Source organism: Dendrobates tinctorius, unplaced genomic scaffold (assembly GCF_039654945.1).
Source record: "Dendrobates tinctorius isolate UK_male_01 unplaced genomic scaffold, ASM3965494v1 ptg000003l, whole genome shotgun sequence".
Lineage (NCBI taxonomy): Eukaryota > Metazoa > Chordata > Amphibia > Anura > Dendrobatidae > Dendrobates > Dendrobates tinctorius.
In genome coordinates, this window is record NW_027361671.1 from 81,422,796 (window position 1) to 81,449,909 (window position 27,114).

Consider the following 27,114-nt stretch of genomic DNA (forward strand, 5'->3'; position numbering starts at 1 on the left):
ACCCAACATCTCTCCTCAAGTCTGTATCCCCTACAAAGAACAAAATATTGGAGGGAATTTCGGACCCTCTGAGAATCCAAGATCCTTTGCACTTTGTACTCTAAGCCCAACAGAAACTGAAGGAGGTGGGGACAAGGCAGATAACACCGAAGGGAAAAACTCTTTTAGCAGGGACCTGTGGAAAAGATTTAGAATGCAAAGAGATGGGGAAAGTTTTAAAGCAAAGGCCACTGGGTTGACTACCTCCAAAATCTCCAACTTCACTGATAGTACTTTCAGTTTAATATTTTATGACAACAAAACCTTATCACCTACTTTGGAGGTGGGACCCTCTGAATATTTCCAATTGGCCTTCAGTTATTGGTGAAGCTGAGCCACCCTAATAATCTTTTGAACCTCCCTCCAGACATTCCCAAGTTTAAGGCAACCTCCAGGATACCCAGAATTAATCCTAGAAAATTCACAAAATAAGGATAAAAACCATAATTACAAAAAAGCAAAGTTCTAGTAGATTTATTGACCCTACTGTTAAAGGCAAATTCAGTAAGAGGTAAATATGTGGACCAGTCCTCCTGCTGAGCTGCAATTAAAAACCTTAAAGTTTGTTCCAAAGATTGATTTCTCCTTTCTGTCTGACAATTGGTTTCAGGGTGAAAAGGTAAAATGACAGAATTTGGAGACAAACTGAACTCCTCTATCAGAAACAGTGTTCAGAGGGATTCCATGCAATCTCACCACGCGATTCATAAACAACCTGTTTCACCATTTGGTAACCCCGATAAAGGAACAGAATGAGCCTGTTTACTGAATCGGTCAACCACCACCCAGATATCAGTTTCCCCACCAAAGGCAAATCCATGATGAAATCCATAAATAAATGAGTGCACTGTCTTTCTGGAAATGGCACTGGAGCTAATTCCCCAGCTGGATGGTTATGACTGACTTTAGCATATACACAAAACTCACAGATGGAAACAAAATATCTAATATTATTATATATTCATGACCACCGAAACAGTCCAGCAATGGACTTTCAAGTAGATATGACCCCAGGGTGACCACCTCTCAAGACAGAATGATGAAACTCTTGTAACAGAATGAACTTTGGGTACACGGTACAAAAATTTGATCCATGAAGTAGTGGAAGGAGCCAAAGACTGGACTTTATGTATCTCTACCTCTGACTCTGGGGATACCATAGAAACCCCAATGCCCTGAGGAAGAATGGAATATGTAGGTTCTGGAGGAGAATCTGAATCAAGGCTACATGATAAAGCACCAGCTTTCACATTTTTGGACCCCGGCCTAACAGTAATAAATTGAATTTAGAAAAAATAGTGACCATCTGGCCTGTTCTGGTGCTATGATACATCACCACCATGACTTGATGAAATGCTCCCCCCTTAAATTCAGACCCCCTTAAATTTTTCACTCTTTGTTTCATTGCAGCCATTTGGTAAATTCAAAAAAGTTCATTTTTCTTCTCATTAATGTATACTCTGTACTCTGGTCTGCAATGAAGGAGTAGAACCATCTCAAGGAGGATCACAAGGAAATGGACAACATGTGACTTAAATATGAGTGTCTGAGCAAAGGGTCTGAATACTTATGAACATGTGATATTTCAGTTTTTCTTTTTTAATACATTTGTAAAAATTTCTACATTTCTATTTTTTTCAGTCAAGGTGGTGTGCAGAGTATACATTAATGAGAAAAAAAATGAACTTTTTTGAATTTACGAAATATTTGCAATGAAACAAAGAGTAAAAAATTTAAAGGGGTCTAAATATTTTCTGTACCCACTGTAAGTATTCTTAACTGTAATTTTGTTTATTTCATGGAAATCAGGCAAGGATGGAGACCACCATCTTTCTTTTTAACAGAGGAAAGTTCAGCAGCTACAGGCAAGGAGGAAGGATGGACATGACATTTCCGGAAACTTTTGCTTACATAATCTTTCATGGTGGTACGTTCAGGTCCAGAGAAATTGTACACATGAGTTTTAGCTAATTTGGAACTAGGGACAAGATTAATAGCACAATCAGAAGGATGATGAGGAGATAATATCTCTGCCTCTTTTTCTGAGAACACATCTCCAAAGTTTCTCTGGTACCCCAGCAGACTAATCCAGACTAATTTGTACAGAACTAAGATATTTCTTATGACAATTTCGGTTCCACTTAACAATATCCTTCTAGCACCAATCCATTCCAAGATTGTGAATACAGAGCCATGGAAACCCCAACACTAATCCAGCAGGTAAATAGTCCAGCACAAAGCAGGAGACAGACTCAGAGTGAATTCCACCATTACCAACTGGACAAGATTCTGGAGTAACAGTGTCCTGTCAGTGGCAAAAATTTGAATTGGTGTTTCCAACCTTACTGTTCCTTATCCTAATTTCAAACCCAGTCCAGAAATAAGGAAGTTGGCAGCAGACATGCAGACAATGAAAGCTAATGTAGATAGCAACTGATTCTTAAAAAGTAGTTCCAAATTTAACAGTATTTCATTGGAAGAATAAAAAGGTACCTGGAAGTCTGAATGACCTCCTCAACAACCACCCAGATTTAGGCACTTCCCGACAGTTTGCTACTTGAAGGCGTATCAAGCAGTCCTTAAGGAAATGTCCAGCATGACCACAGTGGAGGCAGGGTCCAAGATCTCCACTCCACGGTCTGAGAGCTGTCAGCTCCGACTTCCATTGGTACTGCCTCAGGTAAGTGGACAGATTCAAGAAGAATGACCAAGACACCCTGTCACTCATCAAGTCTCTCCCAAATTCGGCAATCTATCCAAATGGCATGGATCACGGCATCCCCAAATGAACAATTTGGAGTATGCAGAGTCAGTATGTCCTTAATTGTGTCAGAAAGGCCTCTGTAGAACTGGCACCTCATAGCTGAATCACTCCACAGAAATTCACTGACCATTGCCAGAACTCGGAACTATAGCCCTCAGTGATGTGACCCGCCCCCCCATTTGTCAGATTCATGATCTTTGCCTTCACGAAATGGAACTTGTTAGGTACATCATAGATCAACCCTAAGGCATCAAAAAGGCATCAACAGAAGACTGTGGGTCCCCTCGCAGAAAGGACATACTTATTCCCACCTGCTGTGAATGATCCCCTTAAGACCAGGGTCGCAAGGTAAAAATAGCCTACAGTGCTCCCTGAACACCTTAAGCTGTTTTTTATCCTCAGAAAATTTATCAGGAAGTGCCTCTAATGGTTCGGGAGAGACTAACTGCATGTCTGAAGGTGCAGATGTCATAGCTACTGTCGGAAGTGGAGAGTTCTAAGAAGCACTCATCGTGCTAGAAAACTGAACCTCAGCTGAAACTGCAAGGATTCTAGCTTCTGATGCTCTCTATTTTAATGAACTAGACTTTGCTGGCATGTCGCGCAATTGGGCTGTCACATACGGATAGATTTAGCTATCAGCACAAAAAATTGCTAAGTCTTACGGTTACCAGTTACATGCCATCTCTCTGAAAGAACCATTAAGCTCCCTTCCAAATTTGCAAGAGTTGTCATCAAATTTTGCCACTCTCAGGAGCAATAATAAGTCATTTATAGTCTTAACTGTCCATATACTGTGTTTGTGGAAAAAATGATCTTGATATACATTTTTTTGCTAGAGGTTGGCTCTTACCTTATTAACGGCCCCTACCTTACAGTGGAGATTGAAACCTTAGGGTCACGATAGGTTCACCCCAGCTCGTTGTCGACACTCCCTAGTATTCCCTTTCCTGTCAATTAACAGTGAAGAAGCAAAAGTGTAGACATTGATAAAAATGCTAGGTGTTATGATTGAGTCACCGAGGAGGAAAAAACAAAACACAAACTCAGCCCAGAAAATCAGAGAGGTTGGAAACTAGCGGATTGCAGACCCTTGATCCTATCACAAAACTAGCAGTAGCCGTGGAGTGTTCCTACGGTGATCCTAGACACCTCATCACAGCTGGAGATCTAAACAATCCTAAAGAGAGAAAAGGGAAAAACTGACTGCCCCAGAGCAGACCCCAAAGCAATATGCAGCCCCCAACATATAAAGACGGTGAAGCAAGATGAAAACACTAACACAGATAGAAAGATAGGTTGAGCAAACGATGGGGCCCAAGCTAACTAAAAAGGACAGGACAGAAAAGCTGCTGTCTGCAATCCGAGAAAACCCTGCTAAAAAATATTACCAACACAACTGATAAGCAAAAAGGACCCTGAAGTCACTAGACTTCAAACCCTATATCAGCACTCAGAATATTCTGGAAGCAGAGCAAAAGAGAACACTGATCAAGGAAAAAGAATCCAGCACACCCCCGGCCGGGGATGGCTGAACTCAAAAAACAAGGTAAACAAAACCAAAACTAATAAGTTCAATAGCAGAGCAAAAACTTATCTTTGGGAAGCAGGAATCAGACTGGTCTCCAAGAATCCAGCAGAGAAATCACCAGCGACTCAGAAGGGCGACGGCTGCCTTATATCCAGTCTGTAGTTCCCATTACCCAGTCACAATCCACCTGATCAGGTGTTTGGTTTCTTTCATCCAAATCAGCCTCACTACCTTCCTTCACCAGAAGAGGGAGATCCTCGGACACAAAAGATGAATGAACAGATGAGCTCACAAGAGCTAGGGATAACTGTCATATATCTCAGAGACCATTCCTTCATATAATATAAGGAATAGTGTTGAGCGATACTTTCCGATATTGGGAAATATCGGATCGGATTGGATCGGACCGATACCCAAAAAGTATCGAGTATCACCGATTCCAATAGCGGAAACCCATGCAAGTTAATGGGACAGAAATATCGGAATAAAAAAACCCCCTTTCTTTACTTGAACATCCAGTTCGGGAGGGGCAAGAGTGTGGGCGGTGCGTGGGCGGACACTGTGCATGTCTGTGTGTGCGGGCGGGGTCTGTACGGGCCTCTCGGGGGTCTGTGCGGGCCTGCCGGGGGTCTGTGAAAGCTGCCGGGGGTCTGTGCGGGCCTGCTGGTGGTCTGTGTGGGCCTGCTGGGGGTCTAGCAGGCTGCCGGGTGTCTGTACGGGCTGCCGGGGGTCTGTGCGGGCTGCCGGGGGTCTGTGCAGGCCTGCCAGGGGTTGTGTGTGTGTGCAGGCATCGTCCGATGGAACTACAAGTCCCATCGGGCTATGCCTCCTCCAATGACAGTGATTGACACATTAGCCAATGATAGGACAGTAGTAGTCCCATCATCCAGCTAATGTGTTGAATGTAAAAAAAACATACATACTACATACATACTACATATATACTACATTCATACAACATACATACATACTACATACATACTACATATATACTACATTCATACAACATACATACATACTACATACTACATACATACTTCATATATACTACATACATACAACATACATACATACTACATACATACTACATATATACTACATTCATACAACATACATACATACTACATACATACTACATATATACTACATTCATACAACATACATACATACTACATACTACATACATACTTCATATATACTACATACATACAACATACATACATACTACATACATACTACATATATACTACATTCATACAACATACATACATACATACTACATACATACTACATATATGCTACATTCATACATACTACATACATACTACATATATACTTATATACTACATTCATACAACATACATAGTACATACTACATACATACAACATACATCAAACATGCTACAGACATACAACATACATACTACAAACATACTACAGATATACTACATTCATACACATACATACATAGTACATACTACATACATACTACAGACATACAACATACATAAAACATGCTACAGACATACAACATACATACTACATACATACTACATACAATACATTCATACATTCATACAATACATACATATAGACATACAGTACATATAACATAGAGTACATACTCACCATCACTTGTCACTTTGATCCCCGAAGCCAGTGTCATCTGTAAAAAATATTAAAATAACAAACCACCGATATACTCCCTGATCCGCAGAAATCCACGAGTGTCCCACGACGATCTCCCGTGGAGAACAGCAGCATCAGCTGATGCCACCGCTCTCTAGGGGCCCCAGGAATAGAATGATGGGAGGTAGGTATCCTTCTGCACTGTATTCCTCCGCCAATGTAAAAAAAATAGTCCCTAGTCTCACTTTTGGCATTGCTGTGTGAGAAAGTTCCCACGCAGCTTTTGCCATAAAGTGAGACCAGAGAACTATAGTAACCTTTCAGTGATGCACTGCAGGAGATCGTCGTGGGACACTCGTGGATGTCTGCGGATCAAGGAGTATATTGGTTGTTTGTTATTTTAATATTTTTTACAGTGAGATGACTGGCTTCGGGATCAAAGTGACAAGTGATGGTGAGTACATACTCTATGTTATATGTACTGTATGCCTATATGTATGTATTGTATGAATGTATTGTAAGTAGTATATGTGTAGTATGTATGTAGTATGTATGTTGTATGTATGTAGTATATATGTAGTATGTATGTAGTATGTTGTATGTATGTATGTATGTTGTATGAATGTAGTATATATGTAGTATGTATGTATGTTGTATGAATGTAGTATATATGAAGTATGTATGTAGTACAGTATGAATGTATGTTGTATGAATGTAGTATATATGTAGTATGTATGCAGTATGCATGTATGTTGTATGAATGTAGTATATATGAAGTATGTATGTAGTATGTAGTATGCATGTTGTATGAATGTTGTATATATGTAGTATGTATGTAGTATGTATGTTTTTACTGTCCCATCATTGGCTAATGTGTCAATCACTGTCATTGTAGCAGGCATAGCCCGGTGGGACTTGTAGTCCCATCGGACGATGCCTGCACACACACACAACCCCCGGCAGGCCCGCACAGACCCCCGGCAGCCCACACAGACCCTCGGCAGCCCGCACAGACCCCCGGCAGGCCCGTACAGACCCCCAGCAGGCCCGCACAGACCCCCGGCAGGCCCATACAGGCACCCGGCAGGCCCGCACAGACTACCAGCAGGCCCGCACAGACCCCCGGCAGCCCGCACAGACCCACGGCAGGCCCGTACAGACCCCCGGCAGCCCGCACAGACCCCTGGCAGGCACACACAGACCCCCGGCAGGCCCGCACAGACCGCGCATCATGATGCGCACAGACTGCGCATCATGATGACATCATTTCAGCAGCCAATCATAGCCACAACACTGGCTCATTGCATTATGGGAACTTCCAATTCCGGTATTCGATATTGTAAAAATATCGGTACTCGGTATCGGAATTCCGATACAGCGAATATCGTCCGATACCCGATATTTGCAGTATCGGAATGCTCAAAACTAATAAGGAACTTTTCTGGACGTATACATCAATTCTGTAAAAGCATGAATATAAAAATATATGTAACACAAGTGTCCTATAGATACTCCAGATCCACCTGTGTAGACTTAAACATTCTATCCTCCATGAACTTCAGGCAGCATGTATAACCTTATGTGCGTATGACACATACACCATGTTTACTGATAAAATGAACTTAAATCTAAATATTAATGGTTTTAAGAACCTTGGTTCATTTGCTTCATAAATGTAACAATAAGCAACCTTTATTAAAAACTTTCTACCATCTAACACAGAACTTTTGCAAAACTAATATTCATCAGAGTTCCTACCCTGTTTTTGACACCTTTCTCTGATCCCCCTACCTTTTTTAGTTATAGAGATGGCAGGTGGAAAGTGGAGGTGGATGAAAATAGATCCGCAGTGGACAGGGAAGAAAGCATCAATAGTCCCAAAAAGGGCAGAGAAAAAAAGCTGCAGATAAGAAGGAAAGCACATTGAGAGGAAATAAGTGAAGGATAGGTGTGCTAATTTATGAATCAAGGGAAGACAGCAGTACCCTGAATATATACAGTCCTTGCAACAGACATGTTTTACAGGAATAGATGCCCCCACCAGACAAATAAAATTGAAACTTGGGTCAGGTTGCTAACTACATATTAGTTGATATTAAAATGAATGAAGATTGAAGGCTGGAACTTGGTGTAATTTTATTAGCTAAAGATTAACAGTAACATACTCTATATAGAAATCACTTTTCAATAATAATGGTGTACTGTCCATAGTATTTAAAACATTTGTACTTTTTTTCTGATGATTAAATTGATTTGTGACCATTTTTATTGCAGTGAATTAAAGGGGTTGTCCGGGCGTTCCACATAATCTCAGTGCTTATCTGGGCTTCAGAATTATGACAATAAGTAATTTACCTTCTGTGGTCAGTTTGCAGGGTTTCCAAGATATCATCTCTTGCTTGTAAGAAAAATGTCCAGGGGGGTGTGTTCTGGCATTGAAATGAGAACTGGTCGTTTCTTCCTCAATAGTTTCACTTTCCATAGATCACTGTTCAGCGTGTGTCTGGGGGAGGAGCAGCTGGGTGGTCTGCTCTCTGCACTGAGGCTGCTAGAGGGGGAGGATTTGTTACTGTGTGAGGAGGGATAGGCTTGTTCATGTGGTCGGGGAGGGCTTGTTGCTATGGAGGGTGGGGTTGTTGCTATAGAGGGCATGTTTTTTAGTAGAGTAGGAGGAAACAACCAGTTCTCATTTCAATGCCAGAACACACACCCCCTGGACGTTTTTCTTACAAGCAAGAGCTGATATCTAGCAAACCCTGCAAACTGGCCACAGAAGGTAAATTACTTATTGTTAGCATTCTGCAGCCCAGATATGTACTGAGATTATGTGAAAAGCCCGGACAACCCCTTTAAGGTCTGAGAAGCTTCTTACTGGTAATACAAATGTCCAAAGAGGACATGTGCTTAAAATGCCGATGATCCCTTTCATGACTCGCTTTCTAAGCTTCATGTGGCATAATGCCTAACTATTTTTATGAAGTGTTCTTGAAGTGTTCTTTTATGTGTTCGCAATATATCTTATCATTAAAAGGGCAACCACACATACACTGCTTAAAATCTAACAATTGCCAGATCCAAGCTTCCAAAATGAGCCTATACAAAGTTATAGTTCACAAGATCCTTAAAATACTTTTTGGCTTGGTGTTGCTGCAGGATATGCTGATGATTAACAGGCTGCAATATCTAATACTTTTGTATTATTCTGTGGCAAAACTATTTTAGTAGGCCTTTTAACCGGTTGTCACATTGAATATTTAAATATTAGAGACATTTTTCTCAAACAGGTAGTTCATTTATTTTGTATTGCTTGAGTTTTTGCAAGCATATGTAGGTAGGCAACATTTTTTTAATGTCTGCATGCAGAAAAATTATAAGAAAAGCAAACACTGACCAGAACCTTACTGCATAATGAGGCAAACATAATTAGGCGCAAGTTGCTATAACTGCATTATTTACATAGCAAAAAATACAGCAGCAAACTGTGCGCCAACATATATGCAAACATTGAATATATGAATGTTAAAATGGCATCATATGTTCAAAATTTGCATATATCTTGGCACACACAGTTTGCTGGTGTACACATTGGTTTATAAATAATGCAATCATTGTGTTAGGTTGAACAATAAGAAAGGTTCACTAGTTGCCTGCTCCTGGCCTGTTGGATATTGATCAAGTGCACACTAAAGAAATAACACAAGACACACACAGTCAGATGTAATCTCTTCTTGATCAATCTATGGCTCAGCTCCAAGACCTGTATTTAATCCAAACATAGCTTTATATAACCCCTGTAAGGGGACTCGGTTAGCTCTAAAATGGGAGTGATTAGATGTATTCCATTGGATAGTGGGTTTGGCAATGAGCTAGTAACATGGGCGGATCCATGATGTCATCAGGCTGGGTTGGTCCATGAGGTCATCATGGTGGGCGTCATCTTGGATACCAGCACATGGTGTGTGGTGAAACAGGAAATGGCTGCCATCTTTAGTGTCACACTTTGATCTGAGCAAGCTTATGTAAAGTGAAACAATACACTTTATGGGTCATTTTTCTCAATCTCTTATGTCTTGAGGTTAATTAAGTATTGGATCTTATGGCTCTCCTCAACAACAGCAGCTTGATCCAACTTGAAATAGCAACTTGAAATGATTTGTGTGACCCAGTCCATCAGCCACAACATTAATCTGTGACTGTAAGAGTGCTTATGAGAATAGTCTCTTATACCTTATGACATCCAACTCTCTTTTTTTGATTAGTGTTGGAATAATGCTTATTGTTGTATATATTGCATCAACTACTATTTACTACAGTTTAATAGTTCATGAGTTTCTGTCTCCAGCAATAGTGTTATATTGCCAATAATACATTTTTTAGTAAAAACAGGAAGTTCCTGTTCACGAAGTGTGTTTGTAGCTGAAGCACAATTTACTTTCACTTTGCAAGCTGACAGACAAGAAGCTAAGATCCTAAGGTATAAGAAATATCCATTGTGTTATCATTTCCCCTGAAAAAATACAAATTCACTGTTGAACAGCTGGACAGTAAAGAGATTAATCTGCTGTCAACAGTTTATGGGCCCAGAAACCCAGAGAAAAGGCCAGAGGAGAGAGAACAACAGTGCACTGAAAAGAAGAAGCAAATATGTCCGCCAGCAGCACTTCTGTGAAGCTCACAGTGCCAATTCTGACTTTGGAAACACATACAGGAGTCTAGACATGACCCACTACCAGAAGACTGGGTATAGAAGGATCAAAAAGCACAAAGCACTATCTCCCTCAGTATAGATTATTATTAGATTGTACATGTATGTAAATGTAAAGCTAAAAAAGAAATAAGGGGACATCTGCAGAAAGTACATGAAAGGAAATATCTCAGCAATAAGCTCTATTTAAAGAGAAAGCTGTATCAGTCTAAGCTAAATAAGGGCCAAAATATGCTGGATTATATAAGACATATTCTAGAAATTGTGGAGATCTAAATAGAGAAGATCTAAAAGATTTTCATTTTAGTGCACTACTACTAAGCAGCCTACCATAAAGCTATAACACACTTGTAATTGCAGTGGATGCATACCCAGATTATGAGCTTGCATTGAAGTATGTCACAAGAAAGTTTGTAGATGAGTATAAGTGAAAAACTGAACGTTTAATCAGCATTGGGGTATCCAAAGCAAAATCCACTTTAAAAACCCAAGATCTACCCCGAAATATAAATTATTTGAAGGAAACACTTGAGCGTTCTGTCTGAAAGAAATTGGGGCACCTAAAGACTGACTGCAGAGTCTGTAAAGCTAGAATTAATCATCTGAATAAGCAAAATAATCATGAAAGGATTAAAGGTGTTAGGCATCAGATTCCTGCACCTGCACAGCAGGAACCCAGAGCCATACATCCAGCGGTCTCCCAATCCTTTCCGACCGCTCAGGAACCTGCACAGCAATCTCAGCGATCCAGGCGCCCTGCTCAGACCAGCTCTCTGGGTCTGGATGTTGCTGCCACCTCTGGACCAGCAATGGTAGCACAACCTGCTCTGCAGGAAACCACTCCAGAGGCTAAGTCCTCTCGCCGCGCTACTGGGCATGCCCACAAGATGATCTCCCAGTGGAGATCGGGGGTCACATGCTCAAGTCCTTGTCCTGATCTGATTGGCCCATCTCAGAGGTCTGGAAGGTCCCGGAAGCGCATGGCTATAAAAGGCCCGCATGGCCGCTTGCCCATGCGCTAGTATAGACTATACTTGCTATGTGTGAATGGTGACGGATGTATGGTTCTGGTGACTGATTCATTTGAAACTCCTTCCCTCTGATATTACGCATGTGGATAGGGAATTAGAGAGATAGTCAGCGCCAGTCAGTGGCAAGCTATAGGCCACAGTGCATACCGCACCTCTGCACTAGCGTCCGATGGTGTCATGCCTGACAGCACTATCGTATAGCGACAGTAGTTACCGCCGCGCTGCAGTAGTTACCGCCATGCTGCAGTTAGCAGCACTTACCGGAGTCCGCGGTAGCGACGCCGCATGCACGGTAGGTCAAGACGGACACCGACCTCTGTCTTGGGCCGTGTCCTGTGACTATATACCATGTGTGCACGCCAGCTGAGACCTGTGAAGCTACCAGGCTCGGCGTTTATGCTTTAGGGCCTCTGTGAGTTTAACAGAGTCCGCTCTGCGCACCCTGGGTGACGTTTAACCTGAGCGCAGTATACCGCCATATAGCGAGTCTGCCATTACTCAGCAGCGGTTGTTACACCTACTGCACGGTGGACCCCGGGCGGCCAACACACTTCCTATTATTTATACTTAGTGCGTTCCGCCATCCCTAACAAAAGGTGCCATTACTGAAGAATTTGAATTTAAGTACTGCAGCTGCCTTTACTGTTAATGCAAGTACATCAAAGCATGCATGGTGTATAGACTATCAGGCAACTAGTCACATGACTAATGACAGAAGCTTCTTCTCTAATTTTGACCAAAGTAAGTCAGAGAAAGTGATGTTGACTGATGGTCAGTACATAAATTCAGAGGGAATAGGAGAGCTACATTAATTGTCAAGTCTACTCAACACAAAGCAGAAATATCCAAGTAAAATACATGCTCTATGTCGCTAGTCTTGAAAGCAATCTGTTGTTATCTGTGAAGAAACTCAGAGGAGAAGGAAATTAAGATGCATTTAAAGATTAAAGGTCTATCATCAAGGTGACATACTAGCAGAAGGAAAAATCAAAGATGAGTGGTACCAGCTAAAATGCAAGGAGAGCACATACACTGCTAGGCATGAACAGCACAAGAATTGCATCCATGTATGGCACAGGCGTCTTGCACATAGAGACCCAGAAGCAATAAGAAAGTTAGTTTGAAAACAACTTCCTGATGGAATTACAGTTAATCTGTGTAATCAGACAATGAAATGTACTAGCTGCCTTAAAAGAAAAATGTCAAGAAAATCAAGAATAGTACTACAAAATCAGAACAGCTTCGGGACTTAATACACACAGATGTTCTATGAGTACTCAAACTGCTGGAAAGAATAGATATTTTCTCACATTTATTGATGATTATTCAAGATACACAGTTGTTTACCTGCTTCACAGCAGAAATGATGTTCCAGAGAAAGTTTAAATATATCTCGCTGAAGTATATAACAAACTTGGGAGAATGACAAAAATTCTGCATGCGGATAATGGAACTGCATGTACAGTTATACAGATGTATGAATCACACCAAATTTGTTTCTCCACTCATGGTTAGTGGTTGGGTAAAGCCATTTATTATCTGTCAAACTACCCTGTTTTCTCTTTTTAAATCATAATGACAACCCAAAACATCCAAATTACCCTGATCAAAAGTTCACATACCCTAGTGATTTTGGCCTGATAACATGCACAGAAGTTGACAAAAATGGGTTTGAATGGCTCCTAAAGGTAACATCCTCACCTGTGATCTGTTTGCTTGTGATTAGTGTGTGTGCATAAAAGCTGAGGGAGTTTCTGGGATCCAGACTCTTGAATATTTCATCCAGCCACTGACATTTCTGGATTGTGTGTCACAAAGAAAGCAAAAGAATTGTCAACGGATCTACAGGAAAAAGTAGTTGAACTGTATAAAACAGGAAAGGGATACAAAAAGATATCCAAGGAATTGATAATGCCAGTCAGCAGCGTTCAAACTGTGATTAATAAATGGAAAATCAGGGGATCTGTAAACACAAAAGCACGGTCAGATAGACCAACAAAAATGTTGTCCACAGCTGCTAGGAAAATTGTTTGGGATGGAAAGAAAAAACCACAAATAACATAAGCTGAAATCCTGGACTCTGAAAACTAGCAGTGTGGCTGTTTCAAGATGCACAATAAGGGGACACTAGAATGGGCTGTATTGTTGAGTCGCCAGAAGAAAGCCATTACTGTGCAAATGCCACAAAGTATCTCACCTACAATACACAAAACAGCACAGAGACAGCCCTCAAAACTTCTGGAACAAGGTAATTTGGAGTGATGAGCCCAAAATTGAACTGTTTGGACACAACCATAAATGTTACGTTTGAAGAGAGGTCAACGAGTCCTATGATGAAAGGAACACCATTCCTACTGTAAATCCCAAAAGTGGATCGCTGATGTTTTGGGGATGTGTGAGCTACAAAGGTACAGGATACTTGGTCATAGTTGAAGGAGAGATGAATGTAGCATGTTATCATCAAATACTGGAGGCAAATTTGCAATCATCAGCTTGGAAGCTGCGAATGGGACATACTTGGATGTTCCAACATTACAACGATCCAAAACACAAAGCCAAGTCGACCTGTCAATGGCTACAGCAGGACAAACTGAAGGTTCCGAAGTGGCCATCTCAGTCATTGAGCCACTGTTTGGAGATCTCAAGTGCACAGTTCATGCTAAACAACCCAGAAATTTACAGGAACTGGAGGCTTTTTGCAAAAAAGAGTGGGCAGCTTTACCATCTGAGAAAATAAAGAAACTTATTCACAACTACCACAAAAGACTTCAATCTGTCATTGATGTTAGACGGGGCAATACAAGGTATTAAAAAATGGAGTATGTGAACTATTGATCAGGGTCATTTGGATGTTTTGGGTTGTCATTATGATTTAAAAAGAGAAAACACAGTAGATTGACAATATATGGATTCACCCACACATTAACCATGAGTGGATAAAAAGGTTTGGTGTTATCATTCATATTCTCTGAAAAAAGGCCAATAGAGGAAAAATTCTACTGGAGTATGTAAACTTTTGAGCACAACTGTACAAGTAATGACACACAAAGCATTATAATAAAAAAGAGAAGCTGACAGCACTCACGGTATTGGGGCATCCGTTCAAAATCTAAGAAACCTTCTTGGAAAATACCAGCAATTCAAAAACATAAGAACAGCGCTCCATCCAGGTGTAGTATCAAAGAGAAAAAGCTTTATTCCGCCACACCATGGTGGAATAAAGCTTTTTCTCTTTGATACTAGACCTGGATGGAGCGCTGTGACTCTGTCTTTGAATTACACAAAGCGTGATAAGGAAAATGGAATTTTGTTTCAGACCACTGTACCATACAACCTTAAATAAAATGGTGTAGTGGCAAGAAGGAACCAGACACTATCTGAAAGTGGAAAAAGTATGCTGTTTGAAGAAGATCTGCTAACATATTGGAGTGAAGATGCAGCAGCACTGTGCAAAAGATTCAGGCAGGTGTGGGAAAAATTCTGAAAAGTAAGGAACTTTTAAAAAAGAGGGGTTAGTATTATTTATCAATTATCAAAATGCAAAGTGAAAGAGCAAAAGAAAAATGTAAAAAAAAAATCAATATTTGGTGTGACCATCCTTTGCCTTTAAAATAGCAAAGATTCTTCTAGGTACACTTGCACTACGACAAGAATTTTGTAGGATTATTGTCAGATGTATAAGTAAACAACCAGGTGATAATGAGCATTATTTTCAAATGTAGATTATTATTATTATTATTTATTTATATAACCCCATTGATTCCATGGTGTTGTACATGAGAAGGGGTTACATACAAATTACAGATATCACTTACAGTAAACAAACTAACAATGACAGACTGATACAGAGGGGAGAGGACCCTGCCCTTTAGGTTGAAACACAGACATTAAATAAATAGAAATAGCTTTGTAGGAGACAAAAATGGGTGCGAAATAGCCAATCATTACTACAAAGGTGTGATTGTGGAAGAAAATGTCATGTCACAGCTCAAACACCAAAATGATGCATGGCAGAGCACACATTCTCTCTGCAGGCACCATTATAGCCTATACCATTTTTGGTGCACACGTCTGAATCAAGTTTTTCGGGGAGGATAGGATACAAGCCCCGACGAGAACCACAAACGTATCTAACTGCAATGTGAAAGCACTGTTAGAGATAGAGCTTGCACAGGGGAAAACTCGTGAATAATGGAGCAGCCAAGTCATATAATACCCAGAAATAGTACTATTGCTTATGTAAATGTAAGGAGGAAGACCGGGCTGCGGGTGTCTGTACCGAGCCGGGTCCGGAACTGCTCAGGCTGCCTCCATTGTTGCCTGGGGGAAGGAATGAGTACCCGGACCAACCTCATGACCCAGGTAGGAAGGCCAGCTTAAAAAAAAGGCACGCACAGCCGCAGGCAGTTTGGTGCATACCAGCAGCAGCACGCAGCTAGGTGAGCAGCGTGATCCGTCCTCTGTGGACCGGCAACATAACAGGCTGAGTTGGTTCCTGCCGCATCCAGCGGACCGCTGCAGAGAGAAGTGCCATGCACGCAGTAGCTGCCAGAGACAGGGGTGCTGTGTGCTCAGTGACTGTGAGTACCGCATATGTGCAGAAGAGAGAAGGCCGAGTTTTGGAAAGACTCTTGTGGCCTTCCCTGCCTCTTGCTTCCTGCCATTTACATTTGACTCTGGGAGTGCCGTGGCTTTGTTTGCTTCAGCCGCATGTGAGTTTGGACTAGGGGATCAGTGGAACGTACCGGAGACTGACCGCTGCCGCCAGAAGACGGATCACCGTTTAAAGGACCCCATCTAAGGACATCTTCCCGGCCACTGCCAGTTCTACAACCCCCCTGCGGGATCATCTGCTGCAAAGGAGCATACAGGACACGATAAGTTCCTTCATTGGACTGCTATTGTTTTACAATTGTTACACCTATTATTCCCCCTTTAACCATTAACCTCCCTGCGAGGAGTGAATACCTTGTTCTATTAAATTGTTACATCTTGTTAACCCTTGCTCTGCCTCCTGTCTGTCACTGCATCCCGCAACCTGCTAACATAAACACATACTATCACCTAGGCCTCGTTCACACGTCGGTGTTTCTAGTATGTTTGGTATCCGTTATTTTCAGGAATATCACACATATGCAATATAATCTATGATGCTGTTCACATGTCCATGTTTTTTCACAGATAGTGTGTCCATGCAAACCACATGGGGACATGTCCGTTTTCTACTGGCGGCACAAATGACAAGGGACAATACAAGACTATGGGTCAGTGAAAAACACATAAAGCACATGGGTTGCATTCATATGCCATCTGTGTGCTGTTTGTGTCTATCATTGCAAAATATAAGAGAAACTTTGTAATTAATTTATTTATCCATACCAGAAAAACACTGATGACACTGATGGTAAAAACGGACACACAGATGACACACTGGTGGAAAACACTGATGACCGGTTTTTCACGTACGTGTTTTACATGGACATGTGATAGAGTCCTTGTTCTGAAGTGTTACTTTAAGTATAATTACCCTTTAGACAAAAGATAATTTTTTGATGACGTGCATAATTAATAATTCTTTGTATGTCTAAACTATAAAAAGTTCAAACTAATTGGTAATCTTTACATAAGTAGTTTTCTGTCTTACTGAGTGATCAGTAGTACAATCCAATTTGGCAATCCCAGGTTATAAGTACTTTATGTCAAATTTTAAAGAAGTGCATTAAAATCAATTCCTCCTACATTTTTAACTAATGAACATAGAGGCTATGGCAATTTACGTACGTCAATTCTAAAGCTGCAAGTCAAACACTGTATTATATCTTGGGAGCTTAATTGAATTATTTTTTTTCTTTTGCTTTTGTATGTGATTCTTAGTTTGTACTACTTAAAAATACATTTCTTATCCAACCAATCAAAATGTCATTTCAGGCATTGCTTATCTAAATGGAATGTGTAGTGACAAAAGAAAATGCATCATTGCTGAAGATAATGGACTAAACCTTGCCTTTACTATTGCTCATGAAATGGGTCACAAGTGAGTTACTTACTGTTTACTAAACTAAACTAATTTTGATTAAAAAATTCTGAAACTTACTGTTTATATCTACCGTATTTTTTGGACTATAAGACACATCTAGGTTTTAGAGGAGGAAAATAGAAAAATAAAGTTGAAGCACAAAATATGGTCAATTCTGTACTAATATCCACCATTCTGGTACATACATGTGCCCAATCCCGGTATACATTGACCCCTCATCACCATCCTGGTATACATAGTCCCTTCATCCCCATCCTGATATACATGACCTCCTCATACCCATTCTGGTATACATGGTCCCCTCATCCCCATCCTGGTATACATGGTCCCTTCATCCCCATCATGATATACATGGTCTCCTCATCCCCATTCTGGTATACATGGTCTCCTCATCCCCTCCTTGGTATGCATGACCCCTCATCCCCATCCTGGTATGCCTGGCCCCTCATCCCCATCCTGGTAAGCCTGGCCCCTCATCCCCATCCTGGTATGCATGGCCCCCTCATCCCTATCCTGCTATACATGGTCCCCTCATCTCCATCTCAGAATTCATAGCCCCCTCATCCCTAGCTTGGTATCCGTGCATTGCCCCTTTATCCCTATCCCAGTATGCATGTCCTTCTCATTCCAATGCTGGAATGCATGGCCCCCTCATCCTCATCCTGGTATAGATGGTCTCATCATCCCCATTCTGGTATACATGGTCCCCTCATCCCTATATTGGTATGAGTGCATGGCCTCCTTATCCCTACCCGGTATGCATGTCCTTCTCATCCCAATCCAGGAATGCATTGCCCCCTCATCCTCATGCTGGTATACATGGTCTCCACATCCACATTCTGGTATACATCCCTAGCCTGGTATATATGGTGCCCTCATCGTCATCCTGGAATGCATGGCCCCCTCATCCTCACCCTGGTATGCATGGCCCCTTCATCTTCATCTTGGTATGCATGGTCCCCTCATCTCCAGCCTGGTATACAGTACATGGTCCTCTCATCCCTGTCCTTGCATGCATGGCCCCCTCATCCTTATCCTGGTATGCATGGTCCCTCATCCCTATCCTGGTATGCATGGCTCCCTCATCCCTATACTGCTTTGCATTGTCCCCTCATCCCTATACTGGTATGTATGACCCCTCATCTCAGTCGTGGTATGCATGGCCTCCATCACCATCCTGGTATGCGTGACCCCATCCCTATCCTTGTTTGTCTGGTCCCCATCCTCATCATAATATGCCTGGCCCCCATCCTCATCATAATATGCCTGGCCCCCACCAACCAAACATTAAAGAAAAAACATAAATCATTCTACTTACTTTCCCTGCACTCCCTCGCAGTGTCCTGTTCTGATGACAGCAGCTGATGTAATGCAAGCCGAGGACAGCTGCCAGAATAATCACTGCTCCCCATACCCGAGACTATGGGCATGTGGAACAGTGAATTTTAATTTCTCTTTAATAGCAGGCACACTGTTAACCGCAGCAGCCGGCTTCCTGCAGTGACTGGGTGATCAAGTGTGCCGGCTACCGAAGAGGATGAATATTCACTGCTCTACACTCCCATCGCTGTCGGGAGCAGTGAATATTAATTTTCTTTAATAGCGGGCACACGTGATCACCCAGCCGCTGCAGGATGTCGGCGGCTGCGAGTACTGTGCCCGTTATTAAATAGAAATGAATATTCATGGCTCCCAACGCCCATAGTCACTCCCACCTCTCGGCACCGGCTTCAGTGCATAGAACTGGGAGGGCATATGGGTGTGGGTAGCAGTGAATACTCATTTCTCTTTAATGATGGGCACAAGGGTTATCTGCAACAGCCGGCTCCTTCGCCCCTGCCACTCCTCTACTGCCCCTGCCACAGCAGGTACATCTGGACTATAAGATGCACCCCTCACTTTCCTCCAAATTTTTGGAGGAAAAAAGTGCATCTTATAGTCCGAAAAATACTGTATGTATTTTTAGAATAATTGTCAACACATTTTTAAAGTGGTTGGCATGAAAAATGACAGACATGTATTAAAAGTAAATGTGATGTTTAGACATGAAACATATCAAGTTATTAGGAGCTGTTGAGCTCTATTAGGGCTCATGCAGATGTCCATGCTGATCAGTCTGCAGGAGCCCATGTAGTTGTCATTGTGGCTCTGTTATGAGCACTGCACAGTTGCCGGTGTTCCTAGCAAATCAGTATTTCTGCTACACATAGCCAACAGAAATGTGACGGCTTGTTTTTTGTTGGATGAGTCTAAATTTTTATATGCACTATTTGGGGATGCATAAAGTTTTATTCTTTATTTTTTTATTCTTTATTCTTTGGGTCAGTATGATTACAGTAATACCCCATTTATGCACGTTTTTAATATTTTGTTTCTTTTGCACACTAAGGCCATGTGCACACGATGCAGATTTGCAGCGTTTCCGCAGCGGATTTTACCGTGCAGAAACGTTGCATATCCGCATTGTGATGTACAGTACCTTTAAAATGAATAAAAAAAAAAAAAACGCTGTGCAGACGCTGCGGATTTTTCCGTGCGGTTTTCCTGCGGTACAAAATCCGCAGCATGTTATTTCTTTTGTGCGGTTTTCTATCTCCCCTGTCACCAAATCCGCAGGGGGAAGACCGCAATGGAAAACTGCACAAAAACCGCATGAAAACCGCGTGAAAAATGGAAGAAATCCGCAGGAAAAATGCAGGTCATTTGACCTGCGGTTTTCTTCCATTCTGCACAGAAAAATCCGCAGGGCTCAAAACTCCGTCTGCACTCAGCCTAAGAGTAATTTTGTAGAAAATTTTTTTTCATTATCGCAGTATTCTAAGAGCTACAAAGCTTTAATTTCTTCAGTGACATAGCTTAGTCAAGGCTTGTTTTTTGCTAAATAAGGCACACCCAATGGGCATGTCTCATTTCCCGGTTCATGATTATGTGAAAAATGCATGCATTTCGAACGCATGTTCTTGCGTATGCATGCATTTCCATAGATAGTAATGCATTTTTTACGCACTCATCTGCATGTGTATGCGTGCGCATATTTGAGGGATTTTTGACGCAACAAAAAAAAGCAACATGTTGTGTTCGGCGGACACCGCCGCACACCGCGAAACGATGCATGTGTGCGTGTTTTCATGCAAACACATGCAAACGCATATCCCTGCGTACACCATGTTAAAGATATACAGTGGGGCAAAAAAGTATTTAGTCAGTCAGCAATAGTGCAAGTTCCACCACTTAAAAAGATGAGAGGCGTCTGTAATTTACATCATAGGTAGACCTCAACTATAGGAGACAAACTCAGAAAAAAAAATCCAGAAAATCACATTGTCTGTTTTTTTTTCATTTTATTTGCATATTATGGTGGAAAATAAGTATTTGGTCAGAAACAAGCAATCAAGATTTCTGGCTCTCACAGACCTGTAACTTCTTCTTTAAGAGTCTCCTCTTTCCTCCACTCATTACCTGTAGTAATGGCACCTTTTTAAACTTGTTATCAGTATAAAAAGACACCTGTACACACCCTCAAACAGTCTGACTCCAAACTCCACTATGGTGAAGACCAAAGAGCTGTCAAAGGACACCAGAAACAAAATTGTAGCCCTGCACCAGGCTGGGAAGACTGAATCTGCAATAGCCAACCAGCTTGGAGTGAAGAAATCAACTGTGGGAGCAATAATTAGAAAATGGAAGACATACAAGACCACTGATAATCTCCCTCGATCTGGTGCTCCATGCAAAATCCCACCCCGTGGGGTCAGAATGATCACAAGAACGGTGAGCAAAAATCCCAGAACCACGCGGGGGGACCTAGTGAATGAACTGCAGAGAGCTGGGACCAATGTAACAAGGCCTACCATAAGTAACACACTACGCCACCATGGACTCAGATCCTGCAGTGCCTGACGTGTCCCACTGCTTAAGCCTGTACATGTCCGGGCCCGTCTGAAGTTTGCTAGAGAGCATTTGGATGATCCAGAGGAGTTTTGGGAGAATGTCCTATGGTCTGATGAAACCAAACTGGAACTGTTTGGTAGAAACACAACTTGTCGTGTTTGGAGGAAAAAGAATACTGAGTTGCATCCATCAAACACCATACCTACTGTAAAGCATGGTGGTGGAAACATCATGCTTTGGGGCTGTTTCTCTGCAAAGGGGCCAGGACGACTGATCCGGGTACATGAAAGAATGAATGGGGCCATGTATCGTGAGATTTTGAGTGCAAACCTCCTTCCATCAGCAAGGGCATTGAAGATGAAACGTGGCTGGGTCTTTCAACATGACAATGATCCAAAGCACACTGCCAGGGCAAAGAAGGAGTGGCTTCGTAAGAAGCATTTCAAGGTCCTGGAGTGGCCTAGCCAGTCTCCAGATCTCAACCCTATAGAAAACCTTTGGAGGGAGTTGAAAGTCCGTGTTGCCAAGCGAAAAGCCAAAAACATCACTGCTCTAGAGGAGATCTGCATGGAGGAATGGGCCAACATACCAACAACAGTGTGTGGCAACCTTGTGAAGACTTACAGAAAACGTTTGACCTCTGTCATTGCCAACAAAGGATATATCACAAAGTATTGAGATGAAATTTTGTTTCTGACCAAATACTTATTTTCCACCATAATATGCAAATAAAATGAAAAAAAACAGACAATGTGATTTTCTGGATTTTTTTTTCTCAGTTTGTCTCCCATAGTTGAGGTCTACCTATGATGTAAATTACAGACGCCTCTCATCTTTTTAAGTGGTGGAACTTGCACTATTGCTGACTGACTAAATACTTTTTTGCCCCACTGTATCTGCTTGACACTTGCGGGTCTATGCAGAGAAAACGCCGCGCACACATACGCACATGTGAACCCAACCTAAGCTGACGTTTTCAGCAATACCATTTTTTCTTTGCTTACATCTTTTTGACCATGTTTATTACACTTTTTATTCAGTGTAATGATGAAAGACAGCATTTTTGCTGTGTTTTTATTTTATTTATAGTATTCACAGTAGCAGTTAAATAGCATGGCAGTTGTATAGATTTGATCATTCAAAACATGATGATACTAAAAAAATTTGCAAAATATTTGTTTGTGATATTTACATGATTTTGCACTTATTTTTTCTAGTTCCTTAATAGAATTTGATTTTGTATGATTGATAATCTATTCCAATGCAATACTTATGTATTGAAGGGTATCGGATTTGTCAGTTCTTCACTGACCTGACAATTGTTAGACACTGCTTATGGCAGCCCCTAAGAGGCCACCATACCTGCCAGGTTAGGAAGTCATGCTTTGACCTTTGGTTGCCATGACAACTATTGGCATCTCACAATCGCATTACAGAAGGGTGTATGGGGTAGGAGAGGGAGCCCACTATTTCTCACAACTCTATAGCAACCATCAGCACTCAATGATCGCCTCAATATGAGCTGATGGGGTGACAGAGAAATCCCACTTCCTGTAACAAACCTGTATATGCAACATTACTGACTGCAGCATTTATAGCGTTGAAAAGCCAGGAATTGCAGTCTGTTACTGCGAGAGCTTGGTTGTGACTTAAACAGAGAATCCACATGATCACCACAATGTACTGGTGTGTCCTTTTGTAGGGGATGTTTCTGAAAGATATACCTTACTAACCTTTTGGTGACATCCAAAGTATAAAAGTGAATTTAGTGCAATATGCTGTATATTTACAAACAGGGATGGATTACTCCAGTATATTACAATTGAGTCTGGTAAAACTGTCAAAATTAGAAGTAACACCAGTCCCAAGTATTTAAAATGGATTTATCATGTCTGCATTCAATGTTCGTGCTAAAGCAAATGTATTAATTGTGATCATGTCCCCTTCTACTAAGTCAGAATAAGAGTGGCCATAGAGTTTAGATAGTATGTTGTGTTTGGGGTCTTAACTACAAATCCATTAATATTGGTGGTTTCAGCTAGCAGTCTAAAATGTATATTGGAGCCTCAGAATGATATTTGCCTATGTAGATAAAGATCTGGACTGCAGAAAATACAGGAACACTTGGCAGAATGAGCACTCCTGTGTATGAGAGTGTTAGAAAAGATAGTTGCTGGCCAAATGAACTGAACCACCAGTCTTCCAACCTCTATTTAAAGTCTAAAAGGCTTTAGTAAACCACCTGATCCGCTGACAATTATGGCTGTGTTCAAACATTTTCCATGTGTGCAATTGATGGCACACTGAATATAAAATAAGCTATAAGTAGATTAACTCAGTACCAGAATCATCTTCAGTGTTCTGTATAAATGTATCACTAGGACCTTATTACAACACCAAAACCATATTCAGTACATAAATACTGCACCAGAACCAATAGATGAAAAGATTTCTGAAACCACTATCAGTACATGAATGCATTAACAGAACCAGCATCAAAACGTATATACATCACCAGAACCACGTATAGTTCTGCAGCAGTACCATCATCAGTACATAAATACAGCACCAAAATCACCATTAGTACATGATTCCATCACCAGAACCACCATGAGTACATGAATGTAGCACCAAAATCACCATCAGTACTGGAATACAGAACTAGCACCATCATTAATACATGTGCTATTGAAGGAATAAAAGAAATCACACTATCTATAAAAAGAGAGATGGTATGGAGACACTTAGTTAATTTAAATTAATTTAAATCTTCTTGTCCAGATGACTACATCCTAGGGTACTGAAAGAGATAGAAGAGGAAACTGCAGACCCACTAGCCAGAATCTTTGAAAGTTCCTGGAGAACAGGAGAAGTTTCAGAAGATTGGAGAAGGGCAAATGTTGTCCCTATCTTCAAAAAAGTGAAGAAGATGGAGCCAGAAAATTACAGGCCATTGAGCCTTACTTATTTACTAGGAAAGATCTTTGAACAAAATATTAAACAGTATATATGTAAGTTTTTTCATACAAATACAGTAATTAGCCAGAGACAGCATGGGTTTATAGCAAACAAGTCTTGCCTGACTAATCTAATTTCCTTCTATGATGGAATCACTGACTGGATGGATCAGGGAAATATGGTAGATATACTATCCTGATTTCAGGGAAGCATCTGATAAAATATCTCATCCTATTCTCATTGAAAAAATAAAAATAGTTTGGTAATAAATAATTGCGCATCTTATTGGAAGAGTGTTTCAAGTGGGGTAAAACAAGGATCTGTTGTGGCCCCAGTGCTGTTCAACATTTTTATGAATAATAATAATAATCTTTATTTTTATATAGCGCTAACATATTCTGCAGCGCTTTACAGTTTGCACATATTATCATCACTGTCCCCAATGGGGCTCACAATCTAAATTCCCTATCAGTATGTCTTTAGAATGTGGGAGGAAACCGGAGTACCCGGAGGAAACCCACGCAAACACGAGGAGAACTTTCAAACTCTTTGCAGATGTTGTCCTTGGTGGGATTCGAACCCAGGACCTAACCACTGAGCCACCGTGCCGCCCCATGAATGATCTAGATAGGGTATATGATATAACTAGATAAGGTATCTAGATATTACAGAAGTAGACTAATCAAATTTGCAGACGATGCAAGCCGAGGAGGGATAGCTAACACTAGAGAATTCAGAAGGATCTAGATAAGCTTGAATTATAGACAGCAACTAATAGAATGGCTTTTAACAGGGAAAAATACACGATTCTACATCTGGGCAGGAAAAAAAATGCATCTAAAAAAAGAGAGGAATAGAATTAAGCAACAGCATGTATGAAAAAGACTTGGTTAATCTAATAGATTGCAGACTGCACATTAGTTAATAGTGGGATGCAACAGCAAAAAAGTCAAACACAGTTCTGGGATATACAAAGTGAAACAAATAGTCTAGATCACGAGAAGTAATTATTCCCCTCTACTTCACTTTGGTCAAACCTCAACTGGAATGCTGTGTTCAGTTCTGAGCACCACATTTTAAAAAAAGACGTTGAAAAGCTGAAACATATTCAGAAAGAAGCTAACAGGATGGTGATCGGACTGCAAACTATGTCCTACGAGGAATGGTTAAAGCATCTGGGATTGTTTAGCTTGCAAAAAAAGGCTAAGATGAGGCTTAATAGCTGTCTACAAATATCTGAAGGAACATCACAGTGTAGAGGGATCATCGTTATTCTCATTTGCACATGGAAACAGAAGACGCAATGGAATTAAACTTAAAGGGAGAAGATACAGATTAGCTATTAGAAAAAAAAATTAACATTGAGGGTGATCAGTGAGTGGACCAGGCTGCCAGAACAGGTGTTGAGTTTTCCTTCAATGGAAGTCTTCAAAAAGAGGCAACAGACAGAGGTCTGTCTGAGATGTTTTAGTGAATCCTGCATTTAGCAGCGAGTTGGACACGATGACCCTGGAGGTCACTTCCAACTCTAACGTTCTATGATCCAATGATTCTATGAATTGAATACAACACTAAAACTACCATCGTAGAAGAATACTCCTACCAGGAAAATAATACTTTTACTCTCCTCTCTACACATCTCAATAGACAATTGTTATCTGATACGTCAGTGAGCTGGCAATGTGTCTTGTTTTGACTTAGGCTAGGTTCACATTAGCGTTTGAGTCCACAGCGTATCATCCAGATGCGCAAACGCATGCAAAATGCATGTTTATACAGCGTTTTTTATTCGCATCATCTTACGCATGATGGAAAATAAAATGCTGCGCGTGCCTGTGTTTGTATGCGTTTTTGCATGCGTTTCCACTGTTTACACCCAATGGGCATGTCTCATGGGATTTCTATATAGAGACACACTGCAAAGATGATATCCTCATCCTTTGCTGCTGTATCCAGCTTCAAGATGGATCTTAGCATGGAAAGCTTCCTTCTTCATCTTGATTTGTCATTAAAATTGGCTCTTGCCTTTGCTTTTGCTTGTGTAGAAGAAAGAAGGAGAGAAAGACGGAGAAGACGTCTTTGTCGCTATTGGCAACATCCCATCGTTGAAGTCCGAAAGAGCCATGGAGCCTACCACTTCTTGTACACTGAGCTGCGTGAAAACCCGGAGAAGTTTTTCGAGTACACGAGAATGTTGGAACAGAGCTTCAATGAGAGCCTACAGGTTCACAGCTATGTCAGACCACATTTCAATATTTACCAAAATCCTTTCTGGCATTTGGCGTGAACGGTCCCAATCATCCAGCAGCGATCTGGCCACATCTTCCCAGAGTTGTCGGATCAAGGTTGAGTCGGAATGATTCCAATTACGGGGGTCCCACAATGCTGCTCGCTCTTGCACAGCTTGAATAAGTAGGTCGTTATCTATGTCACACTATCCTTCCTCACGCTGTGGAACCTATAGATGAAATACAAAAGAATAATCAGTAAAACTAAAAAAATTCAATTACAACTCTGATAATGGCTTCT

At 41.1% G+C, this 27,114-nt stretch overlaps 1 protein-coding gene across 1 annotated transcript in view; it reads left to right on the plus strand.

Moving 5' to 3' along the window:
* ADAMTS19 (ADAM metallopeptidase with thrombospondin type 1 motif 19) overlaps nt 1–27,114 on the plus strand; it is a 444,363-nt gene that overhangs the window by 178,899 nt on the left and 238,350 nt on the right. The window contains exon 8 of the mRNA XM_073557745.1: nt 17,628–17,733. Within this exon, the coding sequence (XP_073413846.1) occupies nt 17,628–17,733 (106 nt within the window). The remainder of the gene's footprint in view (nt 1–17,627; nt 17,734–27,114) is intronic.